Here is a 19994-nt window from a genome sequence, read left to right on the forward strand (position 1 = left end):
ATAACAAGTTTTGGTTTCCTGAAGACGAGGGGAGACGGAGATCATGGATTTGCGTTTTGTTGAAGGGAGGTTTGGCAGCCGATCTGTAGTTAAGATTGTATAGATTATATAGTACACATTTTACACAGTAAAGTTAGCTCAGTGTAGTTTTTTATACGCTTTGTACTAAGGTAATCTACTTGTTGTTTATTTTGCTTGTTATCAGAATTAAACTCCTCTAAAAGGACTTTGTTGTTATTGATTCTCTGTGGAGTTTACCGGAAGTTACAATTGTTCACCAAAGCAATTTGTTTATGTTGTTACTGCTAAAACCATTTATAGGTTATATTGTGTTATGATTGAACATAATGTAAAATAGTTTTTTTTATTAAAATGAAAGACATTAACATGTAGGGCAGTCACAATAAGGAACACCATTAACATTATTATTACAGCTCAGTTCCACTCCCATAAATGTGGTCAATTTGCATTGATTTGGACTCAAAACGTTTTTACTGTAGCTGTTGCTATGGTAACAGCTCACCTCCACACTTTTTGCAACCCCAGCCATTAACCTGGCCATTGTCTGTGCCATTGTTATTCATTGTTTCTGCTAACAATAACATATTTTTATAATCTTGTATGCCACGTATGTGCTTTAACAGTTTGCTTACTGGTAAAAATGCTGCATTGATAAAAATATAATGAGTTCAAATTGCCAGACTGTGAAATAAATGGGTAAATGAGATGTTCTGGCTCGAATTCATCTTTATTTTAAATGGCTAGGTGCTCTATTCAGCCTGTAACCTTAAAAGCTAGTTATTTATTTATTGTTTTTGCTTAGTTATTTTAATACAGTGGTTCTCAAACTGTAGACCGTGACCACCTATGGACATTTTACGAAATACATTAAAATAAAATACAAAAATGTATCAGAAATTCTGTGTAATTTAACTTCAGAAAAATAACAGCCCTACATTGAATAATAAAATTTGTTTTGTTTAATTCAAATTCTAAGTATGGGATTGTTTTATGTCATGAATTTTCTTTGAGGGGGATGCACCCTACAAAAGGAAGGCCACATGCCGGAAAGTTTGAGAAGCACTTTGTTTGTACACGTGTTAGTACACGCCATGCAGAGCATGAGAATGGCCTATACCTTATGTCACTGGTAAAGCAAAACACACATCTGAAATTGTACTTGCAGTGTTTTTTGTTTATGTAGTTATTTTTTGGGGTGTTGGGTGGAGATAGGTGAGCAGGATTGGCAAAGGACCTCAGAGACCAGATTCGAACTCGGGTCACCGTGAGCACACTAACCAAGGGGCTATCAGCACCAATGTACTTGCAATGCTAATATTTAAATCCATTATGGGCGTCAGAACATTATATGTGGGGGGGGCAAGACTCACCCACTTTTTAATAATGATACATTAGTTTTGGACCCACGCACATTTTTTTTGCTTCGGACGCCCATGATATCCATACATTTATATTCTTCAGGATTAGATGGATATTTGTCTTCTACTCCAAAAGTTTGTCCTGACTAATTTGTTTGCTTTCAGTTCTGTATCCCACAGGTTCTTCATGTTCTCCAAACTCTGGCCGGTTCACCCAAACTGAGGCCTGTGGCTTTGCGGCTCCTGGTTCTGTTATGGAAGAAACAGGTGTGGTTACACTAAACCAATTATTTTCTATATTGTATCTTTGCAAACCTGATGCATAGATTCTTATCTTTTTTTTTATTATATAGAGAATTTTTATGTTTAAAAAAATCAATTGTGAGAAATTAGAATTCCAAGCCTTATGCATTAAATAAAATGCATGGTGTTGGTACTGCTTTTAAAAGTGAAGATTTTAGTTATACATCATGTTAGAGGTGACCGTATAGTTTATATTACATCACAGAGATTTTCTTTCATATTTAGCAAAATATTACTAACCTTCAAATATTTCTAGCTGAATTAAGTGCTGATTCCCAGCCCTACCATAAAATCTATTATACAGCGGGGAAAATAAGTACTTGACACAGCATTTGATCAGCATTTTTATCAGTAAGGGGATTTCTAAGTGGTGATTTCTAAATTGACACAAAATTTCCACCAGATGTAGCCATCAAGCCAAATATTGAGTTCATACAAAGAAATCAGAGCATTTAAGTATACAAGTTGAGTCATAATAAATAAAGTGAAATGACACAGGGAATAAGTATTGAACACACTTTATTTAATACTTTGTAGAAAAGCCTTTTGATGGTGATTACAGCTTCTAGACACCTCTTGTATGGAGAGACCAGTCATCTGCATTGCTCAGGAGTGATTCTGGCACATTCTTCCACAAAAATGGTCTTTAAATCTTGAAGGTTCCTTGGGCCTCTTTTATGAATTTTGATCTTCAGTTCTCTCCATAGATTTTCTTCGACAACTTGATTTTCTTACTTTGAAACCACTTCATTGTTTCCTTGGCCTTGTGTTTGGGATGAAGGCCAAGCTTCCGATCTCTCTGATGATTTTTTTTGTAACTCTTCCGTTTAAATTATATTAAGCTTTAAAGTTCTGCATAATTAAGGCCATGGCCACTTGAGTGCGGGGTGAACAGCCACTGCGGTCACTAGAATCGAGCTAGGCGGGCGTGGTTTTAGCAACCAAACACCTCAGCTTAACCCAACATCCCACCTCTTTACCCATTCTCGGATTAATGCGAGATGAAACGCGGCCAAGATGGCGACGGCAGGCAACGCCTACTTTAAGCTTCAAAAACAATCTTCAGAAATCAATGGGTGTTGTCACGGACACTACGTCCATCTTTTTTTTTACAGTCTATTGTTTGGGATCATTGTCTTGCTGAAATGTCCACCCTCTTTTCATTTTCAGGTTTCTGGTAGATGGCAGTAGATTTTTATCCAGAATGTCCTGGTACATTTTTCCATTCATCCTGCCTTCAATAATATGAAGTATGCCAGTACCCCTTGCTGAAAAGCAGCCCCAAACCATAATGCTTCCACCCCCAAACTTAACTGTGTTCTTAGGGTGGTGGGCAGTGCCATATCTTCTCCAAACATTGTGTGTAGAATGACTGCCAAAAAGTTATATTTTGCTTTCATCTGACCATACTATAGACCCCTTAATTGCCCACGTCACTGTGATGTCACAGCTCTAGCTGGAGGCAAAAAAGTTTGCGATTTGGACTTAAAAATGTCACCTTGTTGTGTTTTTGGCTGCCAGAATAGAAGGAACAGCACTTTTGGTTCAAAAATAAAGTTTTACTGGATCCCGCCAGACATTCCTTCGCAGAAATCAAGAAGACAATTGTAGTTGAATGCAATACGGCGTAAAGACTGGAGGGAGACGATCACAAATAATGCTTGTGTTTCCAGTTCACACTTCATATCAGGTAAAATAATCTATGCATATGTACTGGTTTGTTGATTTTATCTAGTATGATTTTTATCTTTCTATTTTATAGGTGAAAAGTCGCCAACCGTGATGTTTAGCTTAAAATATACAGCGATATATGTGTGTGCCATCCTTTGAATGGTCTCTTAAAATAATCCACATTGCTAATCATAGCTAGCCCAGCGATAGGTTACATTAGACAATAAGCCTGGACAAAATTCCCCAAACCACCCAAAAGTAATTCATATGTTGTCTAGGAAATATCCAAAACCTGGTTAAAATCGCGAGAGTTAATTTACAAAAATAGCTGTCACAGTCCGGCAGAATTAGTGATTGTACAAATTGCGGACAGTTCCAAAACTTCTTCTGCATCCATGTTTAATAAATCCCTGCTAAAACGTGCTAGCTTAAGCTTGTCAACATTTCCTCTGCGGCTCTTTTTGCCTCCAGCTAAGCCCCAGCCGCACAAATACGTCACAATGTTTACCAACTTTGAAAGGGTCTATAGTCTCCCATTAATCCACAGCCTTCTCCAAATGCTCTTTCGTAAACTTTAACTGAGCCTCAACATGCTTTTTGTTCAGCAATGGAGTCTTGCGTGGTGAGCGTGCATGAATACCATGGCGGTTCAGTGCATTGCTTATAGTTTTCATTGAAACAACAGTACCTGCTGATGCCAGTTGAAGTTCTGCCCAAGTGGTTCTTGGCTCTTGGAGAACTCTCCTGATTATTCTTTGGACTTGAGGGTTTCTCTCTCAATACTGACAGATTTCAGGTGATCTCCTGGCTTTCTATTCCATTTTGCACCTTGTTCTCTTCATGTGTTCAATACTTATTCCCTTTGTCATTTCACTTTATTTATTATAACTCAACTTGTATACTTAAATTTTTATTATAACTCAACTTGTATACTTAAATTTTCAGATATCTGTGTATTAATTCAATATTTGGCTTGATGGCTACATCTGGTGTAAAATTTGTCAATAGCCCACTTAGAAATCCCCTTACTGATAAAAATGCTGATGTGTCAAATACTTACTTTCCCCGCTATATATTATTATATTTTGTAAAACTTAAAGCTAACCTCTTTCTCATCCAACATGGGTTTCTCTGGCTGTTTTTTGTAGGATCGTGTATATCCAGACCTGCAAAAACTGATGTCACAACTAGAAAGATCCTCAGTGGTCATGGGAAAAGACACTCAGTGGGAGCAGATATTGGCTCGAGCTGCCTGTGTCAGAGATATCTGCAGAGTGAGGTGTGTTTTACCCAAACACTGTGTCTTTTACAAATGCTTTTACCATGAAACTGTTTTTAATTTAAAGTCTCCCTGTGTGGAAAATCAGGTTTTTATTGTTGTTTATATGTCTGTGTTGTGTTTCTAATATGCTTTAAGACAAACCATGTGCAAATATATTTATCACTCGACACCCTTGCTGAGTATTTTCTCCATAAAATTGGAGTTTTCCAAAACCGCGGTTTGAAATCAACATGTAACCAATGTCATCAACAGAGTTGAATGCATGGATTAGTATTTCGAGTTATAGATATTATGCATGGATGCTGCATAGACTCTATGCTGCAATCTGCATAGATGCTCTCAAACAATTGCAGCACTGCTCCATCAGCTCTGCTTCTGTGGTGCTCATGTGCAGTGTGAAAGCTCTAACCTGTTAGTATTAGCACAAAATAATAGTGCTGAACACACTCAGTTCACGTATGCGTTGTGTAAAACCGGACTTAGCAGTTATGTGTCTGAAACTGCTAAATTTAGCATATTTTTACTGCTATATATCTATGGTCTGAGGTGGTGCGAAAGAGTTGAGGCGGGGACTAATTCACATATTCATATGGGCCGAACTGTGCCATAAAGAAGAGGTGGGACTAATTTGCATATTCATAGATCGGCGTAAACTAAAAGAGGCAAGGGTGTAGAGTTACATTCAAGCTGATTTAAAGCATGAATAATTTACTGTCACAGGAAAAACTTGCATATGCTTACATATGCTATTAAGATGCTCTAAGATGAGTTTTAGGTGACAAAAGTATAGACTACAGGGGGACTTTAAATCATTTGCTAAGCACACAGTTCCACATTAGACACACGTGACACATCATCATCATAAACAACAAAGATGACCACATAGATTTTTGCTCATACTTTTAACATTTCTGTAAAGCTACTCTATAAGAGTGCACTTTGTTGCAAGGGCTATACAAATAAATAATTTGAAAACATTGTTGCAGGCCATACCAGCATGGAGGAGACATGCTAGCTGCCATCGATGAAACCCTGACCCAGTTCTCCAAGAAGGATCAAGCCACACCTGCTGCTCTCGCAGTTCAGGGCTTACATGAGCTCTGTAAGACTGAGGTAAAAAATGGATCTGAAGTTATTATCCTACTAAGTCATCAAATAGGAGACGCATCGATATATAAATTTTCTACCAATACCGATAGTTGGTTACCGTACTATAAGTCGCTCCGGAGTATAAGTCACATCAGTCAAAAAATGCATCATGAATAGGAAAAAACCATATATACTGTAAGTCGCACTGGACTATAAGTCGCATTTATTTAGAAAATTATTATTCTTTTGAGGGACATTTTGTTTAAGTTTTTTTTCGTTGTCTTTAAGTTAATGTTTCAGTTAACAGTTTTTTTCAGGGGTAGGCTACAGGAGCAACATATAGCACCCTCTCATGGCTGTAGACAGTAATGTTTTCCTTTGGTTCATGTTGGTCAGTATGAATTAATTTTGACATATAAGTCGCACCTGACTATAAATCGCAGGACCGACCAAACTATGAAAAAAGTGCGACTTATAGTCCGAAAAATACGGTATTTAGACTGATATCTGCCGATACAATGCTGATACCAGTGGTTTGGTGGTTATATTAACTTGCATTAACTAAATTCTGAAGATTACATTTTCTGAATGTTATTCATTCATGCCATGATCAGTAAAGTACAACTTTATTCAGCATTGTCTTTTCTTCCGCGTCAGTTGTGAAGCGTATGCTCAAGACTAAAGTCACGTGACTGAAGTGACGGGGATAACGGTGTTATCCACAGACATGTTTGCAAAGTTTTTTGTTTTTCAAACTTACAGCGTGCATCTCCCTCGGACTGTAAAGGAAGCCCAGGCACACAAAAAAATAAAACAAAAATCAGCTGGGGCGCACCAGATAACATGTTAACCGCTTCGTACGTCATCTGCATCACTGCAGTCACGTGACTTTAGTTTTGAGCATACGCTTCACAACTGATGCGGAAGAGAAGCCGAATAAAGTCGTAATTTTTGTTCTTTTTGGAACAAAATGTATTTTCGATGCTTCAACACATTCTAACTGACTCACTGATGTCACATGGACTACTTTGATGATTTTTTTAACACCTTTCTGGACATGGACAGTATACTGTTACTAGATTTTCAATGGAGAGTCAGAAAGCTCTTGGACTAAATATAAAACATCTTAAACTGTGTTCCGAAGACGAACGGAGGTCTTACGAATTTGTAATGACATAATGGTCATTAATGACATAATTTTCATTTTTGGGTGAACTATCCCTTTAATACTTGGCATTTTCTATACACAAAGCTCAAATTCATTGCATTTTCCTGTTTTCTTTGATTGACAGGATATTTCAGCCACAACTATTGACCGTTTTTAAACTTTTTTTTGTCGACCACTTGTGGGAAAAATTGCTTTTATTTACCAATACAGGTTATTGGTCCATATATCGGTGCATCTCTACATCAAATGAATTGTTGGTGGCAGCTTTGGTCTGACTTAGAAATATACAAAGTTTCTGTCCGGATGTAAATATTTTGCACAAAAATACAAAGCAGAAGATAAAGTTGTGCATAAGAATCAGACATTTACTTGTTGGTGCTGTTTAGTGATGCAGAATGACAGGCAAACGTGTTTTGTGTCATAACTGTTTTTTATGGTGTATTTTTGCATGAATTGAACTGACTAATCAGCATACAATAGTTATAAACATTTTCAATAAAATGTTATAATATTATGAATCAATCTTTTTTCTCTTCAGGTAGTTGATATCAGCTCTACATGGAAGGCGCTCTCCCCTAAATTATGCTTTGACACCAGACCTCTTGTCTTAAAGGCCACGGCTGATCTTCTGGCATTGGTACCTGCTTTGAATGTTAAAACAGAAGAATATGAGGTATGCAACGACCATATTTTACTTCACATATGCATTATTTTTGGGATTCATAGTGTTTGAAAGCATGATTTAAAGCTTTTATCTACATTTCATATACAGTTTTTCATAAGGGAAAAAAATTACATTTGTTTTGCATTCTTACAGAAATTCAGAAGCGATATAGTCAGTGTTTTATGGGGCTACGCTCTTAGTCAGGTGAGTGGTGACATTTTGAAATGATACAGTAATGAAAAGTTACTTTACCATTTTATGTTTACTAGGGCTGTTAAAATTTTTAATTCATTTGTGTTTAACAGCATAATTATTTTTAGCATGTATACTTTCCAGTATGTTTTGCTGTTTTTAAAACCGATGAGAACATTTAGATCTGACTGGAGTAAATAATTGAAGAATCCTTAATACTGTAAATAAATTATCACAAAAACACAAAATTTGAAAAAGTATATTTTTTGTATGATGTAAGCTCTACAATTGAAATGTAAATGTAAGACTTGTTTTTATTACTAAATGATTGGAAATTCACATTTTTGTGTTTGCATTTTCTGTGCTGTTACAGTTTTGACACAGTTTGTAAAGATTAATATCTGCTTTACTTGATTTAAATGAAATTTTAATTGATTTTTGCATCCCCACTTATTGCTTATACAAGTAATAGCACATATTCAGTGTTCTTTCCCTAATGTTAACCATGCAAGCATTTTGAGATTATTTACACTAACACATTTAAATTGAAAGTCAAACTTTTCTACAAGTGATATGTGCCCAGTCATATTTCAGTGTTTTTTTTCCACAAATGCCTGAATTTAGGACCCAGAGGTCGCAAGTCATGGTTTTAAAGCTCTTTCTGAGTACCCTGAGACATCTCACACCATCCTACATCTACCGGAGCAGGTACGAACTTTTGCAAAGCACTCTCATAGTATTTTTGTTTATATTTATGTGTGATTTTGGTGATGGTGATCTTGCAGATCAGACCTGTACCAAAGCAGTCTGACAATGAGGGTGAAGCGAAGGACAATGATGACGAAGAAGAGAAAGATGAAGATATTTCAGTGCCAGGGTGGTCATATGTTAAGCTAGTTCGATTCGTCCCACGACCAGTTTTACCAGGTAACACAAATACTTTTATAACGTTGTAGGTCCGTATCATTTCTAAAGGGTTTTTTGTAAATGATATATTCATTTTGGTTACATAACCAGCCAGCTGGCTACATTTTTTTTACAGTGGCCTTAGAAAAAAATTAGGACAGATTTTGCCACCTTAAAAATGCTTACTAATATTTCACAAATCATATATCCAATGTGTGATCTCTTCACACTTACTGTTATGTAATTCTAGCTTAATTATTATTCACCTTTAAAGTTTAACTGAAGTAGATTCCTGGACAAGTCGTTTGTTTGAGACACCAATGTAATTACCTTGAAAACACACCACAACAAAGAATGGTTAGAAGTACATTTGCTGCCTTTACTGTTTGATGACATTTTCATGTTAATGTTATATACTGTTTTACCTTTCACAAAACCGCCGAAAGGCTAATGTCACAGATTTTTCTTGATTTAATTCCATACTATATAGTAGGCAAAAGCACTACTTCGCCTACTATATAGTATAGTCTTGGAGGCAATGTTGCCGGAAGTAGTAGGTCATCCGGGTACTTTTCGCATACTCTTTTTGGAATACTATGAATTCGGACATACTATCCGCCTAGCCTACTGCTTTTTGCCTACTATATAGTATGGAAGTAGGTGGTTTTGGACACAGCCATAGTCGTGCGCAAGATCTATGCCGTAGGTCATGGATCTTCAACAGGGGGTCCAGGGCCCATTGGGGGTCCGTGGTGATATAACTCGGGTTCCTCCAAATATTGTTTTTTTAAATAAACGAAATTATGCATCCAACTAATCGGCATTGGGCTAATAATAGAAATGATAAAAACTTGACTGAAATAAAAGTTCCCATATAAAATGAGATAAAACCAATAAAATCAATAATTTAAATTGATGCATGTGCTGGGTCCCTCCCGGCTCCTCCTTTCTATCCATTAAGAGGTCCTTGGCCTGAAAAAGGTTGAAGACCTCTGCCGTAGGTTATCGGTACCCTGTGCATAGCTTTGCTTGGTCTGACGTGCACCTCACTTAAATTTTAATAGTGCGGCCGTTCTACACGGACCACAAGCACTGTGATTGGTCCAGTAGAACCCCTCCCGTCATAGGTATTTTATGTTTGCGACGGTGAGAACAAAGATGGGCCAAGTTGAGGAGTGAATTAACTGTAACTGCAACAAAAGTTGCTGTCTATTTACATCACTGCTGGTCTACTCAAAACATACACAACAAGTGTCTGCTTCTACTTCTTTTGTGGGTTAAAATGGCCAAGCTGCTGCTTCTTTGACAGTTGAGCTGCTACTGTGGTTCCATGCGTGGATACTGCCTACCTGCGGTCTGCATGTGTGCTTGCAAGTCGATTTGGACGACGACACAGAAGTATATATGAAACCGAAGTGTAGGCTACCCCGCCGTGGCTACGCCATAGGACGTACGCACAACTATAATGAGCCCTTTAGAATGCAGCAGCTCACATACTTCTCCAGGATCCCAAAAGAACACAAATGTCACATTTTTACTTTACCATTGTATAGCTTCTCATATTATTATCACCTTCAGATGAATTCCCTCATTCTTTTTCTTATTCCTGTAAATCGCTTTGGATAAAATTGTGTGCTAAACGCCTACATGTAATTGAAATCTTTGCTATTATACAGCCATCGAGACCTTCCTAACAGCTTTGGTGAGGCAGGAGATGAGCCAGATGCCTCGAGGAGTTTACCATTCAGCGTTGAGTGGAGGATCTCTGCGCTCAGACCAGGGAAAAACCGTAGCTGGAATTCCTTCCTTCATGTTGAAAACATATGAGAAGAATAAACAGCCAGGTTTAAAGCCTGGATTAGCAGGTACAGATACAAAAGTGCAGTCTAAATCACTTAATCGTTTAAATATACACCTATTCTGTGTGTACAATAGTCAACATAAGTAAATAGAAGTATGTTTGACCGATTTTTTGTAGCTGGGCTTCTCCTCTGTTATGACCTACCGGTTCAGAACGACAAAGATGGACGACCAATCACCCGCTTTCTTGTCAGCAGAGGGCGGAGCTATCAGCAGATGTTAGCCGCTCTTATTCATGAGGTATTTTACAACTCGCATCTTATGGAAGTGGCTATTATTAGTCATAGTGCCACCAAATGTGAGCAGGAAGATTCACTGTATTTAATGTTTTAAAGAAAGGACAACAAAGACTACCATAAATGAACAGGATATATTTTATTTACTTTGCGGTAATGAGAATAAGTTTGTCTGTGTGTCACATAAATAGTCTATAAATCTTTCTTATCTCAGGTGAACATCCAGCCATCTGAGTGGCACCGCTCTCTGCTCCTGCCTCAGGCCTGGCGCGGCTTCATGAGCCGTGCTTTCCATGCACTTCTCAAGGTGAACTTTTATCCTGTATACAGTATGTTGTGTCATAAACCCTAATGTTTGACAGTAGATGACCTGTAAGAGAAACCGGTTTTACGTAAATGTCTAATACTGCTTTGTAACAACACTGACAATTAACATTGTACACACATTCACATGTTACACATGCATACCTTAATCTGGTGAATTTAAATTAAGAATATAAAATTTATACTTAATGGGGACATATCATGAAAATCTGAATTCATGATATGTGCTATAATTGGGACCCTAGTGCTTCTATCAACCTATAAAATATGGAAAAAGAAAAACCCATTAACATAGTTTTGGTAAATCATTCATTCAGTCATTGAAATTTGGCTCCCCTTGTGATGCCGCCGCTTAATATGCACTATCCAACCACGACACTGCCATTTAGTGCAAAGAGAGAGAAGGAAGATAATTAAGTTTTAGGGCTGGGTATTGTTAGGAATTTCACAATTCGATTTCGATTCTTGAGGGTTCGATTCAATTCGGTTCGATTCAATTTGATAATGATATGCTTACTTCGATATCGATTCAATATAAGTAAATACACAAGCAATTAAGTACCTGAGTATATTTTTAAATAATGTGTGTAGTAGTACTAATGTTTGATCACGTTGATGGTGCAGGCTTGAAAGAAGTGCTGCTGTTTGCCATCTTTGATCTATCTGTTTTGATAAAGCACGTCTTGTACAACGCTGAACGCTCTCACTAGAGTGTTGCCCACAGCGCCGCCACTGGCCGGGGGGGCTGAATCGATTCATAGGATTTGATGAATCGATATTGAATTGAGAAACAAATAATTGCAATGCATTTATGAATCGATATTTTTACCCAGCCCTATTAAGTTTCAATTTCAACAAACCACCATTATGGTGATCAGTGTTTGCATTTCATCAGCTCATTTGCATTTAAAGGAACACCCAAAAACGGCACATTTTTGCTGCTACCTACAAAGTGACAATTTAAACATGTTGTAATAACTTATCTATAACAGTGCTTCTCAAACTGGGGTCCGGGGCCCCTAGGGGGGCCCCAGTTTTATGAAATTTTTATAAAAATACATTAATTTATCATGAATTCTGTGAAATTAAACCTACAAAAATAAGACAGCACTGCTTATATTGTATAATTTAATGTTTTGTTTAATTAAAATGTGAAGTTTTAGAAATGATTTTTGTCATAAATTTTCTTTGGGGGGGCCGTGAAGGAATGCACCGTACACAAAGGGGGCCGCATGCTGAAAAAGTTTGAGAACCACTGATCTATAATTTGGTATTTGAGCTAAAAGTTCACATACGTACTCTGGGGACACCAAATTTATTTTACATCTTAAAAAATTTTATAAAATGTCCGCTTTATGATCAAGTATACATTTAAACTGTGATGTGTTTATTTATCAGGGTCGAAAGGCAGAGCTGGAGATGTTACAGAAACAGGGTAAAGAGAGTCCAGAAGAGCTACAGTACAAGCAGCATTGTGCCTGGCTCTGGTAAAATTTACACACACAGACACATCTACAGACTTTGAACTTACTCATTATACATATATATATAAAATTATGAGATTTGCAGCATTAAAGGGATAGTTCACCCAAAAATATACATTTTGTCATTTACTCACTCTCATATTGTTACAAACCTGTCTACATTTCTTTGTTCTGATAAACACAAAGGGAGAAATTTTGAGGAATGTTTGTAACCAAACCGATCAGAGGCCCCATTGACTTACATAGGCTTCTGATCTACAGGGTTCCCACGGGTCCTTGAAATCCTTGAAAGTTAAATAATTAAATAAAGTTAATAAAAGGAAATAATTCAAGGCCCTGGGAAGTTTTTGAAAATATACATTCATAGATACAGGTCATTGAAAGTGCTTGAATCTTTTTATGTAAGAAGTTTTCTGGAAAAAAATCCATATTATTCCCTGTGTAGTGTAGGATAATATAATAACATTTCTAGCCTTTTAAGCACATGTTCTAAACTGTTCGCTTTAAATGCTTATATCTTCTGTATGCGAATGTAGATTCATACCAAAATGCGTTTTTGCATAGTTGTGTTTGACACATGAAAATGTCTCGGGTTACGTATGTAACTGTTGTTCCCTGAGAAGGGAACGAGAGGCTGCGTCTCCCTTGCCATACTTTCTGCATCCCTGTAACGCCATCTTTGGCAATATTTCAGATAGCGATATACTTCCTGGCTCCCGCAACAGCCTGTCTTTGTCGTTAAGCCTCACCATTGGTTGAATTTGATATACACATTCAGACGCACTTACCCCTGGAAGCGTCCCCAAAGTGTCACCGCAGTGACGGAGTGCGAGTTCCCATGAAAGGGAACTGTATCAATGTATCTTAAAAGGTAACACTATGTAACCTTGCTCTCACTTGAAATGTGTCCTTACATTTAGTCCTTGAAGTTGAGGGTATTGGACCTGGAAAGTCCTTGAAAGGTCCTTGAATTTCAAGTTAACTAAGGTTCTACCCTGGATCTACAACCATTCCTCCAAATATCTTTCTTTGTTTTCATGAGAACCAAGAAATGTATACAGGTTTAACAACACTAGGGTAAGTAAATGATAGGTAAACTATCCATTTAAAGTTTGATTTTACCCATTGGTTTCACCATTGATTTCAATCTTTCACCTTACTCCGTCAATGCAAATTTTTAAGCATTTTTAGAAACTGTCAAGATGTATGTTGTATTACAGTGAATTCCTCTAAAGAGCGAAGTGTAATTAGAGCTTACACCGTAGGGAGGAATGTGAAAGTATTATTTTATACATCTTGCTTTTGTCAAACTGTCCAGAGCTGTTGAATTATGATTGCTCTGGCCTTTTCAGCTGCTTTGAAAAGCTTTTGAAAGGGGACTGACATTTCATAGTCACATACAAATGCGTGCACATCACCATCACGCGAATTCATATAATCTTTCAATATAAATCTCCTTGCGTGTATAGACTATTATTGTAAGTGGTCTCCCCTCATAATACACCCTATCACATAACTGTGCAGTCTGGCAGAATAACATAACTCAAACCCCAAGACGCCATTTTGACAGCCTGTCAGCCAGTGAGTGATTGATAGGCAGTCATGTTCAGATGGTAGCCAGAACTCTGTTCCTCATGGCATCATGGGTTTGTTCCGCTGTCTTTGTGTAATACAGTCATTCCCCCCCGGGAGCTTGGGGCAGTCTGTGGGTGATCACATGCCCCAGAGCAGGTTGGGATGGTCTGCTTAAGAAGCGCTTAGAGGTTATAAGGGTATAGGGGTTTGCCCCCGCACAGAAGAGATGTTTTTATCTAGGATTTTGGCTTAGAGCACAATTTTTTTTGTGTAGACCACTAGTGAAAATGCTTCTCTGTAATTTTATTGATAGTCATATTATTAGCATAACAATTTGAGTGAAAGCTAAAATGGAAAGTTAAAGGAATAGTCTACTCATTTTCAGTATTGAAATGTGTTGTTGCCTTGGCTGGGAATTGTTGATGCATCCCTCTGTCGTCTGTGTGCGTGCGCGTGGGCGCTGGAGCGCGCTGCGACGCTTCGATGGCATTTGGCTTGGCCCCATTCGTTCAATGCTACCATTTAGAGATAAAGTTAGAAGTGACCAAACACATCAATGTTTTTCCTATTTAAGACGAGTAGTTATACGAGCAAGTTTGGTGGTACAAAATAAAACGTAGCGCTTTTCTGAGCGGATTTAAAAGAGTAACTATGTTTTGTGGCGTGGTGGCACTTTTGAGAGTGCTTCGACTCGCCTGAAAAGTCCGCTCCCCTTCTCCCTCTCTTAATGGGAGAGGGGGGGTGTTACTGCGCCGAGTCGAAGTACTCCCAAAAGTGCTATTACACCATAAAATATAGTTCCTCTTTTAAATCCGCTTAGAAAAGCGCTACGTTTTATTGCTGCTGTAACATGGCTACAGCAGGCGCAATGATATAACGCAGTGCTCAAAAATAGTCCCCTGCTATTGAAAGTTACCAATGGGACTATTTTCGGGCACTGCGTTATATCCCTACCCCTGCACTTCAGCCATGTTACGGTAGCAAAGTCCTTGATTATTATGCCGGAATGAGAGTATAGTCCCAACCATATCTGCCTAGAAAATCACAACCTTTATTTTTCCTTTGGTCTTAGTACACGATGTAACTACAGAAGGGTAAAGTTTTAAATAGGAAAAAACTCTTTAATCATTTTTGAGCCCAATGCTAATGATCTAATCAGATTCAATGAATTGTGCTAAGCTATGCTAAAAGTGCTACCGCCAGACCCGGAGATCGGCTGAATGGATTCCAAAACGATAAAACTCAAATGTTTAACTCTGGGGGAGCTGGAAAATGAGACTATTTTCCAAAAAGTGAAGTGTCCTTGAAGCCAAAGTATCACCACTTTTTACGCGTACGTAAGCGTCTGCATACAGTGTGTGTGATGCAGTTTTCATCATCAGAAGAGTGCTCACGTACTGTTCCGCAGGATTTTCAAAAATTTTCAATAGTTTGCACATTTGTAGTATGTAGCCCAGGAGATGCAGTGCATTTTGTCACAAAGTGCATGCGTCAAGCGTCTGTGTACAAGTCAAAAAATATACTTTGTTCGACCGTGCACATATGTAAAAAAAAACAGACTTTACTCTTGGCTTTAAGCTAGAAATATAGTATTTTTATGTGTACGCGAGGGTCCACGTACAGTGCGCATGACGCAGTTTTGCATCATCAGAAGAGGGATTTTTGAAACCTTGTATACAGTGTACCCGTAGGTCACATAAATGCCTGTAGTAGTATGTAGTACTGTAGCCCAGGAGATGCATTGCATTTTATCGCTATGCGCATGCGTCAAATCTGTACACTTAAAAGTTTGACCGTGCGTGTACGTTTACGTAAATGTAAAAACAGACTGTACTCTAGCTTTTATTATTATTATTCTCAACACGGTTTAAAAATCCAAATCCTGCATCATGTACTTCAAAAAAAAAATAAAAAAGGAAATTCTGACCTTTGTTAATTGTTGGTAAACAAGTATTAAATTGTTTAAAAGGTGTTTTTTTTCTTTAGTTGATGTTGTAATGTTTATATTTTACATTTCCGTTTCAAATTAGATTTTGAACGAAATTTTCAGTGTCTCAATCTCTTTTGCAGCCCTCTGTACTGAATTGCATTTAGCAATGTGAGTTTAAGCTGTGTTCCTAAATCATAGCCTGAGGAGATGAAAGGTCTCCTTGTCAGTCTGTGGAGCAAAATAAATCACATCTCTCTCATTCATTTTCTCTATATCTCTCTCTGGTGTTGTGTCTTTTCTCAGGGTCAGAGACCAGCTGACTGATGTGGTCAAATCTGCCACCAAGTGAGTTACCTAACACGCTAAACTCTTTATTATTTATTTTATTTTCCTCACAGTTTAAAGCCTAAATAAGTAGGATTTGTATTAAACTAATTTGTTATTAAAAATGAATAAACACAAAGTGCTTTATATTCAGGCTGATCTTCAGTCAGCCTGTATTCATCGTAGTCTTTCATTGTAGAAAACATATATTTCATTGCTGTCCTGTAATTTTGTTAAACACCAAAAACAATCAATACAGTATGTGGGCAGGCTAACTATGTTTATTGTTTTGTTTTTCTCTCCATTATGACAGAGATAGTCCTGTTGTTCAGGGTAATTCTATTATGGCACTGAGTGGTCTGGCTGTTGTCTTAACCAGATATGAGAGTAACCTACCTACGCAATCTGACAATGGCCTTGAGGTGATTTGTATTTAAAGTAGGAGTCAAATGGGTGTTCCCTTAACATCTATGTATAGTTTTTTATCTTTTGTCAGAGCTTTGCCCTAGCAGTTGGTACACATGCAGCTTATGCTAGTGGCGTGTGTTTAAAGCCGTGTTTGTGACACTTGATTTATTACTGTATCTTTTTTATTTAGTGTTCTTTGATCTTCATTCTTTTTTATAATTTTACTTAAATAGTGATGTCTTTCCATAGGTCGGCCCAGATATCCTTCCTACAACTCATTGGCTGTCAATGGTAATTGACACAATGCTAAGCATTGTAAGCAGTAACAGTAACCCTAAAGGACAAATCTTCCCCTGGTTCATTCATGTGAGTTGTAACTCCCCAGAACGATATCTGTTCGTCTTATATAATACGTTATGCTGCCTTGTATAAAATTTAATCATACGACTTATTGTACATATATTGATTAAAGGTATAGTGTAAATAAAATGTAAATAAACTATTAGTCGATTACAACTTAAAGTTGTTGAAATCTCATTGCAGCACCTTACGTTTTAAACTAGTAGGCCTATTAGTATTGCTATATTGTGTTATATAACATTTTCATTCATTTATTATGGTACTAATGTGATAACATGTATTTATATCTCATACACTTTTACCTGTAACAGCGCTCATATTCAGGTGAGAACACGGCTAGTGCGATCGCCCGCTCCTGTGCTGCCCTGGGTCTGGCATTGCTGGTGCCTGTGTTGGTGACGTCACGCAGGGAGAGTGTGCCCGCTGTACTGGCCACACTGGCGGCAGGGCTCCCCAGCTCTCCAACTGCAGATGAATCTCAGGCGGTTCAGTTCCACAGCGGGCTGGCTTTGGGCATGTTTCTAGCATGGTTGCACGATGAGAGAGTAAGGTGGGCATAACCATATTATTTAATTGAGTTTACCAACTTGGGCAGCGTTTCAGTCAAAGCTGAATGCCGATTTTCTCTATTTGATACCTGTAAAGTCAGATATTAAATGTCTTCTGAGTTTGTCACACCACAAAATAAGCTGCCGTCTCTCTTAAATTTCAAATACAGCTACAACCTGAATGGATGCTCATGATTTTTTTAGGTGTGGGGCCATGCATGGTGGCTCAAGTGCGTCATCGAGCACTTAAAAAATTCCTAAAAATTCCAAACTCCAAAATGGTGAAAAAACTGTTTTACGATCTAACCACATAGTTCACAGTCTTTGTGGAAAGCAATACATTTATAATGTTTTTAGAAACAAGATTGACTTTACAGGGCAGTATCTGAGGATTTTTCACCTGAGTTTTGGAAGACTCCATATACAGAAGGGAAATAAATATTTGACACATCAGCATTTTTATCAGTAAGGGGATTTCTAAGTGGGCTATTGACACAAAATTTCCACCAGATGTAGCCATCAGACCAAATATTGAGTTCATACAATAAAATCAGAACATTTAAGTATACAAGTTTAGTCATAAAGCAACAAATTGCAGATATAGAATTATTAAATAAGAGGTTTGCTAACTGTTTGCACACCTATTCCCTCAAACTTGCTAAATATGTTTTGTTTAAAAGTAATGTAGGATCTGTGACTCGATGCATTTGATGTGCTGCAAAGTGAATTACCTGCTTTTTTATCTTTTTTCACCTGCAGTTAGACATTTAAAATTACAAGAGATATAGAGATAAATCTAAACATTTGACAGAAATCATACATTTTTACATATTTACTACTGTATTGCATTCATTATTGCTTACTGTCCAAATGTTTTTTGTGTACCTGCCTAAATGGATGCTTATTTCTTATTTATTTTCTTATTTAATCGTATTTCAGTGATATTTGTGGCCAGTCTGTCACAGAGCTGCTGATGAAAAATTTGGAGCTGTTGGAGACTTGCTGCTTCAGTACCAATTTGGAGTACAAGTAAGTCTTGTTTAGTCTTTTTAGCTGGCATTGTGTTTCCAAGGGCGTGTTGCAGGTTACATTTTTCAACAAATTTGTGCAAATTGCTTGTTGATATTAAACATTTACACTGTTATCCATTGTATTTTATGTTTTTTTGGTATCAGAAAACGGAATATAATATGAAAAAGTACAGCGGTTTGCAATGATTCTCCTTTCCCCCACAACGCACTGTATTATGTCACGTTGGGGAGAGAATTTACCAAAGCCGCCTTGAGAGCATTGAGAGTTACTAGAGAGACGAGTAAAGTACAGTTCTGATAGCGCAGATAGATAGATAGCCCGCTGGTCAAACTGTGCAGCCTCTCTGCTCAACAAAGTATATAAAAGTGCTCAACCCGTTCGGCAGGTCAAACCATGTACTGGATTTATAAAAATACGGTGATCAATGAGCGGTTCCTCCTCAAATGGCATAGCCTGTCGTCCCTTTATGTAAAAAGCCGCCGAACACCTGTTTAATGCAGTATGTATGCGGTCGGATCCGAGTGCGCTGCAGCTGCTGACCGCTGCTTCTGTGCATAAGATGATTGTGTGATTCGTTATGATCGCATAAACAATATAACAACGCATCCTTTTATATATATCAATATATTTTAGGTTTTATTTGATAGACTAACTGTGGATTAAGGATGTTTAAAAATCTCTAGCCTCCATGGTAGTCAAGAACTTAATTAAGTTTTATTTATCTCCACATATATCATAAATGATAATTAGCATGGTAACTTTGCAGTATACCACATTATATATTTCCTACTATGTATATATGATTTCCATATTATATATGTAAGTATTAAACAGCAATAAATGTCTCATCTATCTCTATGGCTCTGGCTGAGGCTTTCATCCACTTCTCTCCCCAACGTGACGTCATTGCCGAATTGCGTAAAAAAAACGTTAATACCAAAAAAAAAAGGTATTTTAGGCCATTTTTGAGACATTTTGAAAATGATATACATATCTTGAGTGATTTATGTACCCATTAATCGACAGTGGTGGTTAACCTGCAACACGCCCTTTAAGATTCCAGCCAAGTACTGCCATTGAATCAAGCGTGATAGAAGACTAAGGGTTATTCTCACAACATCTTGTTTTCAAGATATCAAACATTATTGTTTTAAAAATACTTCCTTTTTATTAATTAAAAACAAGGTCTAATATGTTTAATGGTATTAACTTTTAAGCTTTTTTTGACAATTTAACACAATTTTGAAAATGTAGTTAAA

The 19994-nt window shown here is 37.4% G+C and overlaps 1 protein-coding gene across 2 annotated transcripts in view; it reads left to right on the forward strand.

The window, feature by feature from the left end:
- The window catches only part of focad (focadhesin), a 205073-nt gene that overhangs the window by 161425 nt on the left and 23654 nt on the right, over window positions 1-19994 (forward strand). For both annotated transcript variants that reach the window (XM_055196326.2, XM_055196319.2), the window contains 16 exons: window positions 1545-1646; window positions 4502-4632; window positions 5622-5748; window positions 7431-7565; window positions 7710-7760; window positions 8373-8456; window positions 8534-8675; window positions 10331-10519; window positions 10633-10754; window positions 10965-11057; window positions 12473-12561; window positions 16367-16408; window positions 16701-16809; window positions 17045-17161; window positions 17467-17705; window positions 18643-18732. In XM_055196326.2, coding sequence (XP_055052301.2) covers window positions 1545-1646; window positions 4502-4632; window positions 5622-5748; window positions 7431-7565; window positions 7710-7760; window positions 8373-8456; window positions 8534-8675; window positions 10331-10519; window positions 10633-10754; window positions 10965-11057; window positions 12473-12561; window positions 16367-16408; window positions 16701-16809; window positions 17045-17161; window positions 17467-17705; window positions 18643-18732 — 1862 coding nt within the window. The remainder of the gene's footprint in view (window positions 1-1544; window positions 1647-4501; window positions 4633-5621; window positions 5749-7430; window positions 7566-7709; window positions 7761-8372; window positions 8457-8533; window positions 8676-10330; window positions 10520-10632; window positions 10755-10964; window positions 11058-12472; window positions 12562-16366; window positions 16409-16700; window positions 16810-17044; window positions 17162-17466; window positions 17706-18642; window positions 18733-19994) is intronic.

This window comes from Misgurnus anguillicaudatus, chromosome 21, assembly GCF_027580225.2.
Source record: "Misgurnus anguillicaudatus chromosome 21, ASM2758022v2, whole genome shotgun sequence".
Lineage (NCBI taxonomy): Eukaryota > Metazoa > Chordata > Actinopteri > Cypriniformes > Cobitidae > Misgurnus > Misgurnus anguillicaudatus.